Raw genomic sequence first — 23,158 nt, 5'->3', positions numbered from 1 at the left:
CTAAATAACTGCTCTAGGCCTCTGTGTCACCAGCCGTACGTAGAAGGGTTTGACCATTGAAAATGCTTGTTGACCCTGGTACCCTGGGGATGCTGGTCAACCATCTTCCTCTAAGCCCTGGACAGACCTCCAAAGACCCCAACAAAGACATAGGCTGCCCAGGAGAGAGTGCCAATCCTGAGCCAGCTGTTCTCTGGGGCCCCAGTTCCTCTACAGCCCAGCCCTGTTGGAGGTGATATCTAAGCAGGCTGTCCTGAATGTACTGGCTCGAAGACTTCAGGACACCAGCTCTGAGATCCGCGTGGCCAGCCTGCAGGGCCTTGGAAACATACTCTTCCACTCGGAGAAGGTGAGGGCCTGGGGGCCATGCAGCCCCAAGCATCAGGAGCGGGCAAGGTCAGGTGGGTTGGAATCCTAGCTCTGTCACCCGGGACAATGACTTCCCCCATGGGCCTCAGCTTCCTCATCTACAGAAATGAATGTATTTTAGGAGAGTACACTCATGTTCCCCAGGAACATGTCTCCTTACCCTGAGAAGGGAATGATCCTCCTGAACAACCCAGAGGTGGTTCTGCCTGAAGAGCCAGGCAGACAGCACACCTCACCTGGCACAGAGAAAGCACCTGTTGAGAATCATGTACCCTCTTATCCCCCACCTCTCCATCCCCAACTAAGTCCCCTGTGCCACCACCATCACAAGCCACATCCCATATGGACAGCTATGGTGAGGAAGACTGCATTGCTGCCTTTGGGGGACCTGCCCTTCCCTCGTTCCAGCCCCGATGTGGGCCCTAGGGTTTCTGACATCTTCACTGCAGGCTCCATGGAATGAGCAAGGGTCGAGGCCCTGATAAACCTTTCCCAGACTCCAGCAAGGTCTGATCAGTACTTAGCAGGCCACGGGCTCCTCTGTCAGAACCCAGCCTACCAGACAAGAACCCAGGTCCCAGCACACTGACTGCACCCACAGGTGCCCAAGTCTGCACTGCCATCAAATAACTCTGTGAAGATGAACTTAATACTTTAACCAAACAAAGCCTAGGAGACAAAGTTTGCTTAAAATCTGTTTAGAAGTTGTGGGGAAAGTCGCTCTGATAAAAGGCCCAACGGTGAGAATATCCTGTTGCTTTTTAACCATTCATCTAGAGTTCAGGACACACAGCCAACAAGTGGGGCAGGAAGAACAGGCTGGAAAAAACAAGCAGCAAAAGCATAAAAATGGCCCACAATAGTCTCTTGCAACATGAAAGTCCTGGAGACCCACCTCAGTAAATACAACCTGACCAGCCAGCCTTTCCTTGTCCAGCTGACCCCATCTGACCTGAAGGGAGCCAGACATGGGAGTGGAGCCCAAGTGGGGCTCAAAAGAAGGAAAAAGTGGCCCCAGGCCCAGATGTGATAAGAACCTGGGACCCAAGGGCAAGGGAGCAACAGGGGCTCAATCAGGTACCTGAGTAAAGCCAAGTGAAGTGGGCAGTGCCTTTCATCCACCACCCACTGCCTTCCCCATAGGGAATCCTGCTCAGAGGTCAACTGCCAGCCTTCCTCAGTGGCTTCTACCAGAACAACGAGACAGTGGTGGTAGGCATTATGGGCATGGTATCAGATGTACTACACCGCCTGGGCACCGAGGGAGCAGGTGCTCAGAGTCTCAGCATCGCTATCAACACCCGCCACTTCTTTGATGATGTGAGCATAAAGCCCATGGCTGGGCTTGCTCCCCTGGGTCCTCCCCATACTTCCCCATGCTTCAGGACTCCTTCTGCCCTCTCATTGCACCTGACACTGGAACCGAACCTGTGAGCCAAGCTGTGAACCCACAGGTGCACCAGATCTGGCCAGGTGTCCACCAGATGGTGCTCTACTCTTCCTTGTCCAACCTTTCTGTGTCCTGGCCTACTACAGACCACTCAGGAAGGTCCTGGTGTCCAAAATGACTGCCCCCTTCCCCCCACCACCACCACTTCACTAGGAAATGAGAGTCATCCAGCTGCCTCATGGTTCTGGCTGTCAGGGTGACAGTGTGCTCCAGAGGACACGGTGACTGTGAGGATGACCTTGTCTGAGAGAAGGCCTGGTCCTCCTCTGAATCTAAGGGAGAAGGACCAACCCTACCCTGGGTCCCTGAGCCTGACTGAGGAAGTGCAAGGAAGTAGGGGTTCCAAGCTGGGGAGCACTGGGATCTCTCTTAAGTCCCTGCCTCATAGGAGCGGGACAATATCCGAGCAGCAGCTATGGCACTGTTTGGAGACCTGGTGGCAACGATGACAGACAGGGAGCTAAGTGGCCTGCGGACCCAGGTGTGCCAGAGTATGGTACCTCTGCTCCTACACCTGAAGGACCAGTGTCCAGCTGTTGTCACGGTCAGTACCCACCCACAAGCCTTTCATCTTGGTCAAGGGACAGAGCGGCCAGGTCAGGTTGAAAGAGGGTGGCAGAGAGGGCAGTGGCAGGAGGTCTGGTCATCTTCAGGGCTCTCCAGATCACTGTCCCCCTCCCACATTCACTCTGGCCAGCTGGACCTGTGGGTCTCCCGACTACAGCAGAGCATGGGGGACACAGGCACACAGTGTACTTGCTTACACGCAGACAGAACCTCTGCTCTCTGGACTCCCTATTGTCTGAGGAAGAGACAATAGCAGCCAGCTCCCCAACAAGCTCAGACAGAGCTGAGTACCTACCTACCTACCTTCCACAGGGCACTGTGACCCTAGGTAGGAGCAGCTTCCCAGCGGGCTGCCGAGGTGCCCATTGCACCTGTGGTCTCTGGGAGTGGAAAACCCTGCTCTGCCACACACAGGGAGTGGGTGACCCCTCCCATGGCTGTCTCCACAGCAGGCCAAGTTTACTTTCTACCGCTGTGCCGTATTGCTCCGTTGGCAGCCACGGCACACCCTGTTCTGCACACTGGCCTGGGAGACTGGCCTCAGCGCCCGCCACTTCCTCTGGACCTGCCTGGTGAGGGGCCAGGGTTTAGGGTCAGTAGTGGGGACTTGAGATAGCTGCACCCCATGGACTCTCCTTCCCAGGGAGGTGAGGCTGGCAGGGGTAGAGGTCAACAGTCCCTGAGGACCCTGGCAGTGACAGGTGGCTCTCCTCTGGCCAGATGACCCATGGCCGGGAGGAGTTCAGCATGCACTTGTCTCAGGCCATCAACTACCTGCACAGCCATCATCGCCACATCAAGACCTGGGCAGCTCTTTTTATAGGTGGGCAGAATGGGCCAGGCTTGAAGTCCTCACTCACCCTGCCTGCTTACCATAGCAGAGAAAGAGAAAGAGGGAGATGGGAAGAAGGGCGTGGGGCTAAGGAGTTTGGGGCTTCTGTAAGCTCTTGGGGGCTGAGCCAGAGCAGCCTCCATCCAGCAGCCATGGCTCTCCATCTTGCTTGTATAGGGTATACTACCTGCTACCAACCTCGGGCCGTGTCACAGATGATAAACGACATGGACACCAAGCTGCTATTTTCCAGTGAGCAGCCCATACCCTGGGCCTGTGTCCACACCTCCCAGCCTCCTGCAGCATGCCTATCTTAGATGGTGGCAAAGACAAGGGTCTAGGCCTCTTGAGCAGACCCCATCCACCAGGGAACCCCATGCTGGCAATGGACAGAAAGAGCTCTCCTACTCTCCTGCCCAAACTGAACTGCAGTTGTGGGGCTGGAAGGTTGCTCCCAGGCTGGGCTCACCTTTGACTTGTATTTCTCTCTTGAAGCTTTTAAAGATCTCAAAAAAGACCCAGATCCTGGCATCCGGGAATTTGCCACCAGACAGCTTGCATTCCTCCGGGAGGTGTCAGTCAGATCCAAGAAGTGACTTCGAGCCGTCTTCTCCCACCTTTACTCCCAGAACAGCCCTGCCCCAAACCTATCCACAGAGCTTGGTTGTATAACATTTTTCCATTAGAAAGAAAAATCTAGATTCAACAAGAAAGCGTAATAGCTGCCGGCTTCCTGCCTGCCATAGCAGGAACACACACAGCCCTCTACTGTGGCGAAGCCAAGCCCTCAGAAGATACTGGCAAGACAGGGACAGACAAGGAGGGAAGGGGCTGAGACAAATTGCAAGGTCTGTGAAAGACACTGCTAATGATTGCTCAGGGATGAGATCAATGCCACGTGACCAGAGCCCAGGCCATTCTCTGGGACTGATGCCCAAGGTGAAAGTCTCCAGTGTCCCTAGCTGAGAGCTCTGCAGGGGATGGGGGGAAGGTGAAAGTGAAGGGCACTCCAGCAGGCTTCTCTATCGCAGGTCAGGGTCTTCCTCCAGCAGGGCCAGCCAGCTGCAAACGAAGACCTTGGATATCTACCCCCAAATTTGCAAGATTCTAAAACACAGTACCTGACTCCCTGAGAGTGCCCCCAATTCCTTCTCAGGCAGAGCCTCCCACCTCAGCCTCTATTTAAGAAACAGCAGAGAGGCCCTGTGGGTACAGAGCTTAGGGAACTTCACCATAGTTTGTCATTCTCGGGACCCTTTAGACCAGCCAGCTCCAGCAAGGGACCTTCTAGCTAGCCTTCAAACCCTAGCCTCTGCTCACCATCCAAAAGCCTCCACACTACATCCCCTGGCCTTATGGAGTCTGTTAGGTCGGCCCTGCATGCCCTCATCTGAGTGGATGCTGGGGCCCATCTCTGGCAGCCCTGGACTATGTGCTTCCTGGGGCAGGGACACTGTGCTGAAAACTTGGATGGCAGGCTGAAAAAAACGATAACTTCTTGCAAATATGCCACAGGTGCGGTGAGCTTCCAGCACACACAAGGTCACCACTATTGAATTTGGAGAAGGAACAACCCCCAAAAGGCTGTACCTTGCCACAAGGCCTGCCTTGCTGGGACAGGCAGGAACAGAGATTGCTGGGGCTCTAAGTGGGCCCTTATGGTTTCTGGGACCTAGTCCAGTGCTAGGTAGCGTAGGAGGCCACTAGGCAGACATACGGATCTTAAAGAGGGAAAGACCCAAGGCAGGTGACAAGTACAGTGGGGAGGTGCTGTAGGGGAAGCTGTAGCCACGCCTTCTTAGGGGCTGGCTACAGGTGTGCCTGACCACGCTTGTGAGGGCGTGGTCAGAGTGATGTAGTGTGACTGCGTTTGCAGTTTCAGTTTCTCTTTGCTTCTTACTGTACAGACCACTACCACGCCGGCTGGCTAGGTTGCTCTGTAAGTAAGGCTTTTCCCTATTAAATACCCTTATATTTCTACCTGACTCCGTATTGGTAATTTCCCACAATAAGGTGCCCTGGGTCTGTTATAGGCACAGAGGAGACAGGGTCTGTAAAGGTCTGAGGATCACATTCCTAAGTGGTGTCGTGCCATAGGACAGACAGTGCATGCACACTGACATGTATAGCCAGCTTTGTCCCTCACCATCCTCAGCTAAAGGAAGACCCAGACTACTGTCAGAACTTGTGAGCGGGAAGATCAGGCCCTACACAGGCACCCAACTTTCTCACATGCTCAGATCTACCTGTACCCCACACCACTCTGCTGCCCTACCCTCTGGGCAATGGAGGTCATTTCCTAAGCCAGGGGCCACTGGGGCCAAATCTCACAGGTTGCATGGGTGAGGGAGTGGAGGCCACTGAAAGTTCCAAGTGAACCCCACTCTGTCCTACAGAGGGGACCCAACCTCACCTTATAATGTTCCAACACCAAAACTGTCACCAGTCCAAGCTGGGAATCCACACTAATGTGTCAAGAACTTGTAGAAACAAGGCAGGTCCAGAGCATTACATAGCCACCAGAGGGTGCCAGGGAGGCATGCAGCAGCAAGACTACACAGGACAGCAGAGATAGCCTCCCAGGATCCAGACCCCATTCCCTGGCTCTGCAACACTCCTCACACACATCCACAGCTGCTGATTTATTGCCTTGAGAGTCCAGAGCACCTGAAGGCCCAGGATCTGGTAACAAAGGTGCCGAAAATGGGTTAGGGTGAGGGCAGCGCTGCTGAGGCACTGGGCCCAGTGGTTAAAAACACCCACCTGCAGTCCACAGGCCAGGGATGAGGCCTGAGCAGGGGGTGGAGGGGCTGGACAGAACTGGCAGGAAGTCCAGGGACAGCCTCAGAAAAACAGCCATGGGCACTGGCAGGGACAGAGCAGGAACACACACGGCCATTGGACTCCTTAGACACAGATGCACTGAGAGACAGGAGTTAAGGGTATACAGGGCCAAGGCCTGAGCTACATGACGCAGCATCTGGTCTTGTGAGTGTGTGGGTCTTTGAACCGCAGTCTCTGCTTAGGCCGGTACTTCTCCAGGTAGGTGAGCTGCTTGCTGTTGATGGCCCCACGGCGTTTCCTGCAGGCAGGAACAGGCAGAGGAGTCATAAGGCCTGGCTTGGACACCTGGCTTTGCCCCAGGAAACTCTAAACCCTATGGGACTCCAGTGGGACTGGAGCAGGCCCTTTCTTGTCCTTATCTATGTGGCCTTAAATGGATAGACCCATAGGAGGTAGGCTAGGCTGGGGCTCTGGGGAGAGGCTGGGAGGCCTGAGCTTAGGGAAGGCTGGGGAACATCTCATCCTAGCTAGCCAGCACCTCCTCAGTGCTGTGTGTCTGCATTTACCATAGTTCTTTAGGTTGCTTACCCATCTGTATAGCCCAGGCTTCCCTAAGGACACCTGCAGGCTAGTAAGCCCACACTGCTACGGCCATACGGGGCCTGCCCCAGGGAGAAAGAGGTGGCTGTGCCTATTTCAGGCAGCACAAAGGTGTCCACATATCCATGGTGGATATGTCACACACATGCACACATAACCCACAGGCTGGGGTGCAGCATCACCTGTGCAGTCCTTGCCCAGAACATCAAGAAGACAGGGGTCCCCCAGGAAGGCTACCCTAACACAAGGAAGTACTGGCTGAGGAGCAGCCAGGGATGGGGGAGAGAGGAGAATTTCTCAAGGAACAGCTACAGAAGTGAGGGGTGAGGGGTAAGGAGAGGCCATGGTGACAGCTTAAGCCCCGCCAGCTGCCAAGATCCACCTAAGTGTCATCCACACACACTGGCTACTCACTGTCGGATGAATTGGATGGCATCCTCATACTTCATCCCGCTCTCTATAAGGGCAAGCGCCACGAGCACTGGAGCCCTTCGAGAACAAGAAAGCTGAGGTTATCTGAGGCCCCACACCAAATCTCATCTCTGCCTCAGGTCACCTGACAAAGTGGGCGCATGAGAGCCTGATTAATCCCCAGTTCCCTCAGCTTGCCCATGGAGGACACAGACTCTAGACAGCCCAACTACCTGCTCTAGTCTGGCTCCTTCTGCCCCTCCTGTGCAACCTGGGGAGATGCAGACAACCTCTCTGTGCTTAAACTAGAAAAACAACTATGAGTATACTGGCCATTGAGCCTGCCCTCCAGCCCTCCTGCAAGAGGGGTATAGGGGTTACTCCCCTGCCTGGCTCATTTCCATCTAGTGTGGGCAGCTGTTCCTCCTCGAACAGGGCTCAGGCCTGGGTGACCAGCCTGTCTTTATGGCAGCTCTTTTTCTCATGAGGTACAGTGACTGGATCATAACAGAGGCCCTCCTTGCCAGGCTGTGAAAGGACTTGCCTGGAAACCCCGGGGCCTTAGAAAGGTCAAGTGGATATGGCCCACATCCAAACTCACAAAACAATAAAGTCAGACCTCAGAAGCATAGGCTGTGCTCCCAGCAGCAACAGAGTCATGAGTGCCACCATCACTCACCTTCCCAAGCCTGCCACACAGTGCACAGCCACGCAGCTGCCTGGATCATTGTAGAATTTGGCCTTCAGCAGGCTCAGCCAATCCTCCACCACCTTGCCAGGAGGGGGCGCCCCGTCATCAAAGGGCCAGTCCTACAAAGGAAGATGCTTAAGGACTTGCCCTATGAATGTTAGCTTTCCTTCCCCTGTCCCTCAGAGTTCCAGGTGGGAGGGGGAAGCCAGCCTGCATGGAGAAGGCTCCAGCCCAGGGTATGCTGGGGCACAGTGTGGAAAGACAGAGGTGGAACCCAGCTACTGGGTAAACCAACATGGGTCTGCAGGAGCTAGCTGATGGAGAATGGTTCTTGGGAGTCTCTCTACTTCTCTCTGTCTCCAAACTAGGCAGTTCCTGGAGACCACCAGTTAATGTAGTTGTCCTGAGCCTAACCCATGTCTCTCCAGAGGAAGGGAGATGTGCTTGGGCAACCTTGGGCAACCAAGATGCTGCCATGCCTTCATCTTATAGTCACCCTCCCCTGAACACCCACACTGCGGGAGGCCCTTGAGTCTCAGAACAGCCTGTGGGGTCTCTCAGCAGGAAGGGTCAACAATGGGAGTCCTCCCAGGCCTGTGAGACCCCAAGCTCTTCCTCCCTCTACAAACTGTCAGGCCATGGATATGAGAGCCCATCAACACAGGATCCTCACAGGGGAGTAACCTAGGGTCACTCTGGTGCTGAGGACAGGACACCAGGGCCTCAGCACAGCCAGTCAGGGTCTGCTGCACCAGGCCTGACTCACCCGCACTGGGAAGAGAGGCCTTGTGCCAAGGAACTGGCTCTGCTCTGACCCTCCAAGCACCATGACCAGTTCTCCAAGGCTGCCCCTCCTCCACTCAGCTGAGCCCCCAGGGTCAAGAAGCCAAGGAAACAGCAGCTAGGATCCCTACCCATGGCCTCTGCTCAGGGTCTCTCGGGATCCACTGCTGCCAGGAGACAGGCTTCCACACAGCAGGCAATGTGAGGCTGAAGAGAAGCCCCTGGGAGCCGTAGGGGAGCCAGGCAGGCACTTTACTGAGCCCCACCTCATCTGTACAAAAGGGTCTCCATCTTTACCAGCCAGGGCTGACAGGGCTCAAGCCCCAACCCATAGTGCCAAGTACACCCAGCAGGTGAGGAAACAGCACCATTAGGGGAATGCCACTCCCCATGTGAGCCCTCCTACTTCTAGCTGTGGTCTCAGAGAATGTCTGTTTCCAAGCCTCAGTTGCTCCAAAAGGGAACCACACACAGGCTACGGGCTGCCAACGGACTTGGAGCACCTAACAGGACCCACAGGCCCCAACACAGACAAGCCAACTGTTTGGAAGCAACGGCCAAGAGTGACAAGTATGTGCAACCTGACCTCAGGAGATGACTTTCTCAGAGTCATCTGTCCCACACACCAGCCCAGGCACAGACAGCCCAGGATGCATCGGGCGGCAACAGAAAGCCCAGCATCACAGTGAAGAGCCCCAAATTTACTGTCTAGATGTTGCTCAGGGCAGTCACAGTGCCCAGAGCCACATGCCCCTCACCACAACAGTGATGCCATCCTTCTCCAGAGGGGTCTTGTCATAGGTCACTTCACACACACGCACCACGGTGGTAGCCCCATACTTCTTCAGGTCCTAGGGTGAAAAGAAGGAAAGACAGGGGGACTCAGAACCCAGAACTGGCCAGCCCAGAGTTCTACCCCTGCTAAGTCCCCAAAGGCCTGCCCCTCTGGAGCTCCTATGCAGAGCTGTGTCCCCTCAAGCCACTTCCCCTGAGACAAGCAGACCTCATAAACCAGCTGGTGGGCTTGGATGCTTAGTGGCTGGCAGGGTAGCCTTTGCTGGTACTTCTAGGTCACCTGTCCCTGTCCTACCTGGAGAAACTAAGGAGCCCACCTGTGTTCGTTAAAATGCACACAGCTCAACCACTGTGATTTCAGCCCTGTCCTGTCCCTCATGCCGCTGTTGCAGCACCCAGAACAAAGAGTCTCAGCAGCAAGGCCTGGCTCTTCAGAAAAAGCCATTCAGTTCCCAGCAGGGTAGCCCAAGCCTCAGACAGCCTCCTGGCATCTGCACAGTCCTCCCTTCCTGGGCTGTCTGAGTGTGTTCCATGAGGCCATTTGGAGTCTCCAGCAAGCAGACCTCAGGGGTTGAAGACCAGAGTCAACAGGGTGGCACCAAACACCACTGAGGAAGTCCCATCCCTTCAGAGCAAAGTTCACTCAGCTCACAGCCAACATGGGGTATTTATACCCACAGCCGCAAGCAGGGCCAACCCTCACCTACCTGCTCCCAGTGGATATTTTGGGAGTGGTAAGGAATGACTCGGTCTTGTTGGCTATGTGACGGGAACACCAGACACGGCAAGGCCAGGACCCTACTATTCTGAGAGTGCAAGAAAAATGAGGGAGTGTCCACCTCAGAGATGATGGGGACGCTGCAGAGTCCATCAAGGAGAAAGCTACCAAGGACTCAGTTCCAACCCTACTCACACCATGAGCCCTCATTATGCCTACACTAAGCCTTGATTCTACTTACATGCTGGTCTCATTCAGGTCACATGTTAGGCCCCTGGTCACTCAGTGCTTTTTGTCTAGTCCCTTCTTGGGTCCTGCTGTTAACTCAAACATCTCATCCTGGTCACACACACTGAGCCTTCATTCTACTTACACTCTGATCCCAGACACTAGTCATATACTGAGCCTTGATTTTGGTCAGCAAGCCCTCATCCTGGTCACACATCAAACCTTCCCTCATCCTGGCCATGCAATGAGCCCTGATCCTCCTCACACCCCAACCCTTATCCTTCATTCTGGTCACTAAACCTTCGTCCTTGTCACACACAGACTTCATCCTGGTCACACACTGAGCTCTTGTCCTGGTCACTCATAGTGCTTTTCTTCTGGTCCTTCATCAGGCCCTGCTGTTATCAAGGTTCTCACTGGTGAGGGAGGCAGTCTTCCCTAGTGTAGTGCCCAGCTATGTGTCCGGGACCCAGGTTCTCTGACATAGGGTGTCCTTTGCCTTCCTCTATGCATTCTTTCCTGGTGTTATTTTGTTGTTGTTGTTTTGTTTTGTTTTCCAAGACAGGGTTTCTCTGTGTACCTTTGTGGTCTTGAACTCACAGAGATCCACCTGCCTCTGCCTCCTGAGTGCTGGGATTAAAGGTGTGTACCACCACCACCTGGCCTACATTCTTTCCTGTTTTGATGTCCACAAGCCCATAGGGCTTTAGCTCCTGCCACAGAGGAGAGAACTAAGAAATTAAAGCCACAAAAGTCCATTCCACTAACTGCCCAGCAATCAGCTGCTGGCTCTGCAAGCAATTCCAAGTCTGCAGCAAGGAGACCTGCACAGGGTCCCCAATGAGGCCATGCTGATGGCCCCCACCTCTAGTCCCCACACAGGCTCTGAAAAAATACCGGTCACATCTGGGGTTGGAGTGAGGATGGCTACAGACAACAGACATCTGTAGACTCTCCACATGTCACTTTCCTTTCCCCAAGACTTCCTGGAACCTGAGCTTGTGGGCTGGAGTAGCCAGGAGGTAGCTCTTTCAGCCCATCTTCCATCTGTCTCCAGGCCATTCCCCCATCAGCCCTTGTCTCATCAGCCTCTTTCTTGCTCAGTTTCTGCAGAGGCCAAGGTCACCCAGGGTCAGGACAACCGCTCAGTGCCCACAAGCCTGAATGCAGCCAGACTTCCAGAAAACCCAGCTGATCACCAGCACCCATCACACCCTGAGCCACCCAGGACTCCCACCCAGCCCTGCCAGTGTACTCACCTCGATGAAAGTGCTGAGGGTGGCATTGCTGGGGTTGTGTGTGATGAGGAAACGCATGTTTCGGTAGCTCACCTCCACAGGTGCTGGCCGGTTCATGCGGGCCATGCCTCCTCCGGGGACCCGGAGGGGACCAGCCAGCAAGGGCTGCACAGGGGGTCCCCCAGCCCCCCACACCAAGTCCAGTGAGATCCCCGTGCTTGTCCAAAAAATAAAAGATTTCTTAAAACCTTGTCCCCACACCCCGCACAAATATTGTGCAAATAATTTGGGAGGAGAGGAAAGCTGCCTGGTGGTTGATAATTCCAAAAGAAAACCCAGTTCTAAAAAAGAAAAGGAAAAATAACAAAACCCCCTCCCCCAGTAAAATGGACAGCCCCAAAGTCCTGTCTCTCAGAGTGGAGTAGTTACAAGGAAGTGAAAATAAAAGTAACAACAACCAAAAAAACTGAACAAAGAGAACTTCAAGTTGGTGACTCTGGCTGCAGAACACTGTCCTCTATGGGGTCGTTGCTGGGGACACCCTCTCTGCATGGGTGGATGGAGAAGAGTCCCCTTTGCTCAGAGCTGGGCCCAGCACTCAAGACCAAAGGGAAAATGAACTTGAACTCCACCAACTCTGGTAGCCCTGGGCCGTGGTAGGCAGGCAGCCTCTGATCCGGGGTGTCTGTCACGTTACCCCATCAGGAAACGGCAAGTCCTGGAGAGGGGCAGCTGGCTCAGGCAGCAGTGCTGGCCCCTGGCCTGGCAGCAGAGGCCATTGGGAGGCAAGGGCAATGGTGAGAGCCAGAGAGGCACGGGCCTCCTCAGCAACAGCATCCACGATGTTGGGAACAGCAGTAGTTAAAGCTGCCTTCCTGGAGTTCCTCCATCAATCACACACTGGTCTTCAGAAGGCACAGTCTATGGGAGGGGAGAAAGAAATGGGAAGTTCCTGTAGGACCTCAGATTCTCCATGTGAAAACACAGGACAGACATCTTGTGTCAGGGCTGCCCCAGGCTCCTGGGGTGACAAAAGAGTGAAGAGGGCATCAGGGTTCATGCCAGGAGCAATGAGAACCCCACAAGAGTACACCCACAGCAACAGAAGCCAGGCCACCAAGACTGGTTCCCCACCTCAAAGCCCATGAGAACAGTGGTCCTTCCCTTAGGACTGCTAGCCACAGCACAAGGGACAATGGGTACTGCCAGAGGGATAGGGGGTGAGTGGCTTCAATTGCTGCCATTCGGGCTTTCTGTAATCTCTACCCACAGCTACCACTTACTGGGACTTGCCAGGCACTAGAGGTAAACAAGATATTCTGCCCTGCAAGAGACCACAGTCCAAAAGGCCAACTGCCAGGCTCATGCCAAGGAGGTGACAGCATAGGTGGCCAGGAAGGGGGTCACACCGCAACAGGGACCTGGGGAAGGATACTACCTGAGGACATCAGCCTCATCCCTTCCACCCCATCTTGTCTCTAAATTTACTAGCTGCAAGGGATCAAAATGGCAGCCAGCCCCCTGCCACCCTCTCAAGGGTCTGGGAGACTCTGAACCTGGTTCCCACCCACACAGTGAGGGGTTGAACAAGATGACACGACAGTTCCTTGGGCTATGACCCAGTGGTTAGTAGAGCTTGAGCCCCTGAATTCAGCCCATATCCCACCCAGCATTCCTCTGTCCAAAGGAAGGCCCCTCCTAGACACCCACCTGGAAGAATTCTACCCATACCTCTTACCTCTGCCTGTGCCTCAGCACCCACTTCTCCAGCTGCCCCCGGGCAAACCAGGCCCTGGGAGCCTCAGCCTGGCTGCAGGAAGGGCCCAACCTAGGACCCTGGACTCTTGCCTCAAGTTGTGGGCACAGGCCTCCCGGTCCAAGGCTCAGCTGTACCAGGCAGCACAGGCTCCTCACTCACCACCTTCTACACCTGGGAACAGCTCAGTACTCCATGCCAGGGCAATGCCACAGCTCACAGATAGTCCTAGCCATCATTTGGCAGGGCTAAGATGGAGGGGCACCTTGTGTGGGGGGGAGCAAAAAGGAGTCCTGTGCCTGCTTTGGGTGACCAGGTCCTCAACCTCTGCACATGCAGAGCCACAACTAGCCCAAGTATAAGCAAGGACAGCCTCATGCTATGACACAAACACCTGGGCCTCATGGGAGGGGCATCCCACGTGTGCACACTGCAATGCCCTTGTGTGTACAGAAGAGAAGAGAAAGCCCCAAGAAGCCAGAGAACACTTGCAGGCTCCTGTAGGGCTGATAGTACCTATCAGCTGCAGTATGGTGGTGGGGCTGAGAGACCCTTCGAGCAACAGCCATGGTCTAGCTCTGCCACTCATAGCTACGGCCTAGCCATCTGAGCAAAGGAAACTTGAGTTACCTGTAATGCTCCCCCCAGGCCTGAGGGGATGGAGACCAGGGCTCCAGGTGTAGAAGTCTCCAGGCTGGACTGCACAGTCCACTGCAAGCTGGGCTACACCCCCAAGTAAGAGCAAAGGAACATGCATGCCCACAGTGTGCCTCAGTCACCTGTACCCAGGCTCAACCACACTGTGGCTGCCCTCCACGAAAAGGAGCCCCTCCCTTTACACATCACTTCTATGGGGTTGAGAAGCCCAGATAACAAGGAAGGGCTTCCACCAGAGCTCTGCCCTACTACACCCTAACAGACCTGACCCAAGGCTCATGGGCCACCAGATACCTACATCTCCTATCCCAGCAGCTCCTAGTGAAAGCAGATGCAGAGGTCAGCTTGCCTCACCCTTGTGGGTCCAGGCACTCAGTCAAGCCACCACATCCTCACCACTCCTCGTGCTTATGAACCCTACCAAGGCCTGGGCCTTCCTCTGACTGGCCCTTCTCTATCCCAGCCAGCCTACTCTTGCAGTATCCCAAGCACTCTGCTGCTTGCTGCCAAGACCCGCATGTTTTTCAAGACCCATTTTTTGTCCCCTTTTCCAGATGAGGGCATGGGCCAGAGGAGCATGGAAGGACCATCCAGCAACACTGGTTTTCTCAACCTGGATTCTAATAATCGGGAACACTTGAACCCCAGGGAAAAAGAAGACACAGAGAGGTTCACAGAGGCCCCACCCTCAAGTGATGGGACCTACCTAAATGGGACCCTGTGTGACACTCGGAGTCAGGGGTCACAGTTCACGGCTTTGCGCCGTTAGGAAAAGTAAGGCTGCTCGTGGATGGGCTAGGGACCCCAAGGACCTGTCCGTGGTGGGTTGTGGCGAGGGCGCACAGCTCCCGGACCTCAGCGGAGTTTCCCACCCAGCCCGGAAGGGAGCCGCCATCCCATATAGGGCCCATCCCAGTAGGGTTAGGGTCTGGAAGTGTCCTCGAGGCCGGGTCCCCGCCGCCCTTATCCCGGCTCACCCGCGCCCACAGGCGTGCGGCAGCCTCCATACGCCGGCCGGCCGGGCCGGGACCCGCGCACGCCCTCCGCAGCGGCGCCGGCTCCGGGCGGATGCTGGGCGCCCGCGGCCCAGCTATTTATAGCGCCCGGCGTCACGTGGGGGGCGGTGACCGACGGGCGACCCGACTCACAGCGGCTCCCGCACCTGCTGCCTAAAGATAGCGCGACGGCGGGGCAAACAAAGGCGTGGCCAGCAGAGGAAGAGGAAGGAGGAAGGGGGAGGACCGCCTCGGACCCGCCTGCCTTCCCCTCTCTGCATCCTGCTAGGCAGGACTTCCCTCTGCAGAAGGGTCACCGGCCTGGAGGACCCTCCCCTCTCAGTTCTCCAGCCTCCTGTGCATTTACTGAGCAGCTACTGTGTCCAGCACCACTAGTCCTCACTTCACCTTAAGAGCCAACACCACCCCAGCCTACAGCTGAGGAAACTGAGGCACCGAGCCTAGGCACACTCTAGAGTCACACAGCAGACAGAGCCAGCTCTACACTGGCTCATCTCCAAGGCAACTGACACCCACCCAGCTCTCCTGCAGCATTCCAGGGCACTCGCCAGTAGGATCTTCTCCTAGGCTCCACTGCCTCCACCTACAGGACAGAGTCCTGGTTTTGTCCTGGGGCATCCCAGGCAGGAACCCTGTGCTATCCAGCCCAAGAATGGAGACAGATGTCAGTCTACACCTGCTGCAGTGGCTGCATCACCCTGGGAGCATTCTGGAGCAGGGTCTGTTGAGCTCAGGTTCTCAGAATCCCTTAGAGGCCTTGTCTTGCTGGGAACCCAGCTCCAAGCCTGGCTCCCAGACAGAGGCCTGGACCTGCAATCAGTAGTTGGTGCTAGGGGGACGAATGGGCTCTGGAAGGTTGGATCTGGGCCAAGAGAGGGCATGCCCCACCCCATACTACCAGAGAGCAGTCTCATTAGCCAAACTGGCACAGCAGAGCCTGCCACCCCACCCCCATCCCCTCCCACCCCTACACTCACTCTCTCTCTCTCTCTCTCTCTCTCTCTCTCTCTCTCTCTCTCTCCTGGCTGATAGTGTCCAGGCTGGAAGGTCCCACTGGAGCTCCATCGGGCTAACCCCAGAAACCCAGGCGGCCACAAGAGATCCCAAGAAAATACCATGCTAATAGACACAGCACAGTTGAGCAGTGGTGGCACACACCTTTAATCCCAGCACTTAGGGAGGCAGGTGTATCTCTGTGAGTTTGAGGCCAGCCTGGTCTACAGAGTTCCAGGACAGCCGGGGCTATTACACACAAAAACCCTGTCTCAAAAACCCATAAATAAATAAATAAATAAATAAATAAATAAATAAATAAATAACAGAACAGTAATTGCCTTGACTCTAGCTTCCAGTTTCATGATCTCAGCTTTCCCACCAGTCCTCACCTTGACCAGAATCTGCACACACCACAAGACACCAGCATCCAACAGCTTAGAGGAATTGAGTAAACTGCCCAAGCCAGAAAGATGGACCACGTCTGGAGATTTGCCCACCTGCAGAGATCCTGCGGGTCCCAGCCCCAAGTGGCTGGGAGAAGGCAGAGGCAAACCACCTCTGGTGGCCCACCACAGTTTCCATGTCTGGAAAAGGTTTTGTTAGTGACAGACCCAGCTGAGGCTGCAAATGGGGCCCCAAGTGCTACTCCCAGCTGGGGCCTCTAGCTAGCCCTGGGGGCACCTGCTACAGCTGGCAGGGCCCCAGGCCTTTCGGAGAAGTCTATATATATACCACATCCAGAGCCTTCTTGGAGCCCTCCCAGAGCACCCATCTCTGGTGCCAGAAGGAGAGACCCTAGCAGGCTCCACCCACACCAGTCCCTAGGAAGCCATCCAAAGCTCTTGCATCCCTGTGTCCCCCAGCTCTATGGGTGCAACTCCTCACTAACCATTCACCCTAACCTCATGCCACCTCCACTCTCCTTGGCCATGTGCCCAGCCCCAGGGAAGGCATCTCTATTGGGAGGAGGAACCTAGCACTCAACGCCACCCCCCACCCCACCTCCCACCCAGGCCTGGCACCAAGAAGCTCCCACTTGTTTATGGAAGGAACAAATGACCCAGCGTTCTAGGCAGAGGTCCAGATTGGGGAATCAGCCAGAACCTATCATGAGACCTCAGCCCTCGAGGTCTGGGGGAACTTTAGAGGAGAGGACACCCATGCCACCTAATGGCAGCTGCGTGCCTTCCCAGAGGAAGCCACCATGTCAGCTGCCCCTTTGCCTCCTGCCTGGGGGGGGGGGTTCCCCCAACTTAGTCCCTCAAGGATACTTGAAACCATGCACAGGATGGAGACCACAGGAGAGCCTCAAGTGGCAGGTGCTCTGGCGGGCAGGGTGGAAAGAAGGGTTCCCGGAGGAAGTGACCCAAGAGGGAGATGGGCACACTCCTGGTGTCTACATTGACCATCTTCCCTGATGCCCTGTGCCACCTGAGGCCAGTGCTAGCCCCTGTTGTGCCTAAGAGCAACTCTATAAATGGGCACACTGCCAGAAACAGAAGCCACCTTCTCAGGTGGTGCTAACACCCTGCATGTCATGGATCCCTTGGTCTATGACCTGGAAACAGCTGTGAGGAAACAGACCTGGGTTTCCAGTGGGCAGGCACCTGATGTCCCTGTAGTGATATATTATTTATGATTTATTAAAGCTTGCCTGAGAATTCAGAAACGCAAAGTCAATCACAAGCCATAGAGGCCAGGCACACACCTTTAATCCCAGCAGCCAGAAACTAGGAGGTGGTGGTACACACCTTTAATCCTGGGACTCAAGATTAAGAGGTAGATGGATATCTCTGAGTTCAAGGCCACCCAGGGATACATGAGACTGAATCAGTCTAAAAGAGTAACAGATCACAAGCCTTTAATCCCAGCACTAGAGGGGTATAAAAGATAGGAGCAGGGTCTTTAGTATTCAGTAAGTATTCATTCTCCCACCACGTTGAGGATTCTCCAGCCACACTGAGGAGAGGCAGCAGTTTGAGGCTTGGTGAAGAGCTCGAGCATGGGTCAGCCCTTTCAGCATGAACTTGAGGTAAGAGCTAGTGGCCAGCTGCCTTGCTTTTCTGACCTTCAGCTTGAAGTTTGAACCCCAGTATCAGTCTCTGGGTCTTTTATTTTTCATGTTACAGTCCCCACCAAGGCTCACCCTGAACAGTGCCCTGTGGGGCCTGGTGGTGATGTGCTGACCCAGACTCCCACTTTCCATGGGCATCCTCATATTGTCAGGCACCAGCTCCACTAGCACCACTGCAGACCAAAGGCTAGTCTGTCACTCCTAAGGGCTGGCAGAACACAGTGGAACTAGGTAATCATTCATGAGGTCTATCAGGCATCATAGGTCTCAAAACTTGGGACCTCTGACCCCCAACAGCCCACCCTCAACTCTGTGCTCTCTGAGGCTGACAGGGCACCTCTTTGCTCCACTTACATTGTCCTTCACCTCCCAAGAGCTCAGCCCATGTGAGCCACATGTCTTCTGCCTTTTACAACCTGTTATCTCCCCTACACTAACACAGACCTTGGAACTCTTTCCCAGGAGCAAGGGGAACTGGGCATTCATTCATTCATTCATTCACTCACTCACTTGCTTATCAGTGTGACAAGCATACTGAGCACCCCCTGGTGCCAGTCACAGGGCTGAGCAGGATGGAGACAGGGAGGATGGGGAGAGAAGTGCTGAGTTGCCAGTGCCATGGGCAGGCATCACTACTGACTCAGAATGCCTCAGTTTCCCAGTGCTGTCCCGCACTGGGCTGTCTGCTCACAGCTGAAGCACCCTGAACCAGCTCATCCTACCTCCCCCTCTGTAGTAGGAACACCAATGGCCCTTGGCCCCTTGCTCTGGAGCCCTGGCTCCTGGCTCTTTTCTTCCTGCTCCTGTCATCAGGTTAATCTGCTCCAGAGTAACCCTAGCAGGAACTCCATGCGTCAGTTCCCTCACCTCTAAAGCAGGATGAAGACAGCAACTCACCTCCCTTACAGTCACCAGAAGCAAGCAAGCGCCAAGCTGCACCCACACCCAGAGCAAGCACAGCACTGCCTGCTCTCCCATTTCTACCTACATCCAGGAAGCAGAGGACTGTTTGGACCTGGATGTCCCCCAAGGCCATGTGCCCTCAACTTTGTCATCTAGCCCCTACCTCACAACATCCAAGTACCCCAGGAGGCTCAGGACTCTGCCTGGAGACCCAGCTGTGTCAAAGGACAATGGCCCATGGTTTCTGCCCCTGCCAACCAGGGGAACTTGAGAGACCCCCCAGGTGTCCACAGGCCTCCATCAGGGACTCCTCTACAACAAAGGTATTGGTAATAGACATGTGTGTCCATCTAGAAGGGCAGCTTGGTGTCTCGCCTGCAGCACATATTAGCACCAGGACTGAGATCCTGTTCCTGTGCAAAGCAAGTCACCACAGCTATCCTCAAAGTTTGACTTAAACTGCCAGATCAAATGGTGCCTCCCACCTGCCACAGCTCATACACCTTCCATGACTCCTGTAGCCTACAAAACTCACTGGCTTTCAATGGGAGGATGAAAGGGTATGGGATTCACACCTCCAGGTACCCTGTTCTCTCCCCCAGAATGCCTCAGACACCCCCAGGACCAGGGCCTCCTTCTTCAGGAACACCAATCACTCTCAGTGTCCCAAGTCCCAAATCACATGTGCACCTACCAAGCACTTCTGGACTCCAGGCCCCATGGTTGCACTGGGTTATGGGGAAGCAAAGGCCATAATGAACTCCCAGAGATCACAAGGATGGGGCGGGTACAGAAAGCATGAGATCCTAGGCAGGGAGTTACAGCACAGGAAAGCATGGGTTGGACACAGTCACCATAAAAAGGAGAAATCGGGAAGACAGAGTTCAAGCAGACTCTGTTCCCAGGGTAGGGACCAACCACATCCTCCTATAGCAACAGGCACCAGTGACTACCTGACTGGCAGCTCACAGTCTGTACCATATCTTTCACACACACACACACACACACACACACACACACACACACACACACACACAAACTTCACCTGAGATCCAAAACTGAGGATTCCCATTTTACATGTGGCCAGACAGATGGACAATGAGGAGCAGGGCTGCCTACATCCTGCTTGTCTGGTCCAAGCCAGGCTTCCTTCCCATCTCCTATTGTGTGAACTGCACAGACTCGGAAGCTTCACACCCACAAGGCCTACTGGGCAACCAAAGGAAATGGCAGGAGGCCCAATCCACTCCAACCAGCCATAGCACCTCCTCCAGCCACCCCTGGGAGCCCAGAGACTGTCACTTTGTACATAGCTATGACCAGCATGAGAAGTGACTCTTGAGTACCACACAGGACCTTTAGGCCCAAAAGGATAACAGATGACAGACCACATGTTAGCAGTAGAAATTAAGAGTGATATCTGCCACTTATAGAGAGGACCCACAGCCATACAATTAGACGGATACTATGGCTGACTAGGGTGGGGTGGAGGAGGCTCTTTGACCTCACTGGTCCTTCTGTGCAGCAGGTTTAGGAGGGTGTCCATGGCTATGCTTCACCAGGGCTATGCCACCACATCGCCATCTACGGTGGTCCTAACCCACTTTCTGATGGTATAGCTGGCATGGAAGTAACAGGAGACACAGGGATCAGCCTACACCAAAGCTTGGGTACCATAGTAGGAAGGGCCAGGTATCCCATAATACACAGAGGGGTAGGAGAAAGGCAGAACTTGGGTCCTGCAGGAAGAAGATGCCACCCTGGCCACAAGGGTGACACCCTTCCCCACTTGCCCTAGGAAGTGCTACGACATCCTCCCATCTGGGGTCTGCTCTTCTACCTGGCTGGCCTCCACCAAGGACCCACCCACTCAGGGCTGGTAACACTCACCACCTGGGTCCTCGGAGCTTACCCTTCACTTGCAGCTAGTGTCATCTTATCACCTCATGCATGCCAGGGGTGGAGGCAGGATCCAGCTCAGGGGCAGCCCATACAGGGTAGGGACATAGTGCCCAGGGTGACAGCCTGGTACGGTTTTCCCTGCTGTGCAGGGGAGGAGGACAGGCAGTCCTCTGGGGACCTGTAATAGCAGAGGCATAGGAGGGTAGATGGCAGGTCGTCATGGCCCAGTGGGGTGGGCAGCCTGCCTGGTGCAGGCCAGAATTAGAGTCTCAGTCTACCCTCCAAGTGGGCAGCTCCATACCCAAATCACTGTCCAGATGTCCCCACCAGGCAGAAGTCTGGGTTTGGCCTTGGGCCCTATGTCCCATCAGTTCCTCCTGGGGGCCACACTTCCTCTAGTAGGAAGTGGGAGGGGAAAGTGGGCCAGACCTGCACACCAAGCCTACCCAGGACCAGCCCAGGGGTTCATCCATGATCGCTCCTGCTCAGTACTAACCCCCACTCCCCATTCATTCCCCAGGAAGTGGAACTCCATAAACAAGGGACTGCTCCTGCCTCTCAAGACTAGTCACTTGCCCCTCCCCAACCAGAATGCTGTTCCAACCATAGTAATGTAAGGAAAGCTGTACACACACTTCTACATATGGATATGCACACACAGAGACATGCTACATGTGGGGATGAATCACATGTCTGCACATACAGACACATGTACATACAGGAATGTACACTCATGCCTCCACACAGAGATGTGCACACCCAAGGACCTGCACACATGGGACATCCACAGGCACATTTCTGGGGAAAAATGTGATGGTCCACCAGATACCTGTGCCGGGAATATGAACCCAGTATTCTGCAGTAGCTGGACCACCAGAGTCTCCAGGGGTGTGCAGAGCCTACCAAGTTCTCCTACCCTCAGCCAACAGTCCCTCTTTCACTCTGCCTATCCCTGCATGGCCAGGAGCCTCACACCCCTGTCATGCCACCCTTGCTGCAGTCCAGGTCCCACTAAACCCCTCCCTCCCTGGGGCAGGCAGCCTGGCTCAGTCTGCACGGGACACTGGACTCAGGTTTCCATTGTGCCATCTATATACACAGACTCCTAGTCCACTCATGCATAGGGATTACCTGAATTCATGCTGTGGCAGGTGTGAGGGCAGATCTGCAGCCCTGGAACGCCTGGGAAGTCTAGGGTTCTTCCAATGGGACACTGGCTGCCATAAGCCTGTGATTCTGAGGTACCAGATGCTAAGACAGGAATTCTGCAGGTCCAGGATCCCAGTGGGAAAGCCATGTTTGAAAACCCACCACAGCCTTAGCATAAGACTCATTTCTTCAAAGTCTTGGCACCCCCCCTCCCGCCTTGGAATCATCCAGGCTGGTGCCAACTCCTGGCATAGTGCCACCTAAGCTGCAAGGCCTCCAAAGCCTAGTGCCAATGAGTGCACATGGCATCCCAGAGGGCACAGACTTTCTTGGACTCACTTGGTGCTAACAGCCCCTGAGGAAAGGACCCCACTATCACAAAAAGCCCCCAACAAGAACACTAGGAACCATTCAGTGGATCTTTTTCTTCAGTGTTTATTTTTATTTTATGTACATTGGTGTTTTGCCTACATATATGTCTGTGTGAGGGTGTCAGGTCCCATGGAACTTGAGTTACAGACAGGTGTGAACTGCCATGTAGGTGCTGGGAATTGAACCCAGGTCCTCTGTTAGAACAGCCAGTACTCCTAACCACTGTGCCATCTCTCCAGACCGAGTCCAGTGGATTTCAACAGGTGCAACCCGTAGGAAGGGACAAAAGCTGAGTGGGTCCCTGACCCAAGGATACCTCCTTTTAGTATTGTTGGCTAACAGATAAGTCCAACTTATGGGAGTCTGAAGTCCTAAGCAGACACAAAGACCCACACTAAGTGCCCAATACAGCCCCTTCCTGGTGCCCACCAGGGACTGAGACCACCTTCACAGTCAGAATGCCTGTAGAATAGGGCCCACATCAAAGTGAGACACAAACCTGTACTTTGTACAGTTGTCACAATGGCGAAAAGGTGCATGACACAAGTAGATTAGAGGCGTGCTGATGCTGCAAAAGTTACCTGCCTGCAAGGTGCCAAGCCACTGGCCACAGCCCCTCTCCACAAAGGACAAGCTACAGCAACTTGGGACCCTCCTCCAGGGGTCAAAAATCCTAAAGCCATCGGCAAACGGTCAGCAGCTAGCAGCCAGCTGGCCATGTGGCCCTTCCCTCGTGCCCAACCCCAACACTGAAAACAACTTCCAACCCATTCAGCATCCCACAGACAGATGGGAGAATTTTGCTCTTGGATGGGGATCCAATCTCCACCCCACCTCCACCCAGCCACCTGGGAAGTAGGAAGCTAA

The 23,158-nt window shown here is 54.6% G+C and overlaps 2 protein-coding genes across 3 annotated transcripts in view; one reads left to right on the top strand and one right to left on the bottom strand.

The window, feature by feature from the left end:
• Positions 1 to 3,814, top strand: part of LOC100763350 (maestro heat-like repeat family member 5) — a 63,211-nt gene extending 59,397 nt beyond the window's left edge. The window contains exons 24-30 of the mRNA XM_035438800.1: positions 206 to 349; positions 1,513 to 1,689; positions 2,208 to 2,363; positions 2,836 to 2,958; positions 3,107 to 3,209; positions 3,396 to 3,470; positions 3,714 to 3,814. Of these exons, the coding sequence (XP_035294691.1) occupies positions 206 to 349; positions 1,513 to 1,689; positions 2,208 to 2,363; positions 2,836 to 2,958; positions 3,107 to 3,209; positions 3,396 to 3,470; positions 3,714 to 3,814 (879 nt within the window). The remainder of the gene's footprint in view (positions 1 to 205; positions 350 to 1,512; positions 1,690 to 2,207; positions 2,364 to 2,835; positions 2,959 to 3,106; positions 3,210 to 3,395; positions 3,471 to 3,713) is intronic.
• Positions 3,815 to 5,845: 2,031 nt separating this feature from the next.
• The window catches only part of Ptp4a3 (protein tyrosine phosphatase 4A3), a 33,063-nt gene continuing 15,750 nt past the window's right edge, over positions 5,846 to 23,158 (bottom strand). For both annotated transcript variants that reach the window (XM_027403797.2, XM_027403800.2), the window contains exons 2-6: positions 11,488 to 12,387; positions 9,246 to 9,338; positions 7,693 to 7,823; positions 7,017 to 7,091; positions 5,846 to 6,300 (exon numbers count right to left, since the gene is read on the bottom strand). In XM_027403797.2, the coding sequence (XP_027259598.1) occupies positions 6,183 to 6,300; positions 7,017 to 7,091; positions 7,693 to 7,823; positions 9,246 to 9,338; positions 11,488 to 11,592 (522 nt within the window). In that variant the 5' untranslated portion in view covers positions 11,593 to 12,387 and the 3' untranslated portion in view covers positions 5,846 to 6,182. The remainder of the gene's footprint in view (positions 6,301 to 7,016; positions 7,092 to 7,692; positions 7,824 to 9,245; positions 9,339 to 11,487; positions 12,388 to 23,158) is intronic.

Source organism: Cricetulus griseus, chromosome 2 (genome assembly GCF_003668045.3).
Source record: "Cricetulus griseus strain 17A/GY chromosome 2, alternate assembly CriGri-PICRH-1.0, whole genome shotgun sequence".
In the NCBI taxonomy this organism is placed as follows: domain Eukaryota; kingdom Metazoa; phylum Chordata; class Mammalia; order Rodentia; family Cricetidae; genus Cricetulus; species Cricetulus griseus.
This window is presented reverse-complemented; position numbering and strand designations above follow the sequence as displayed.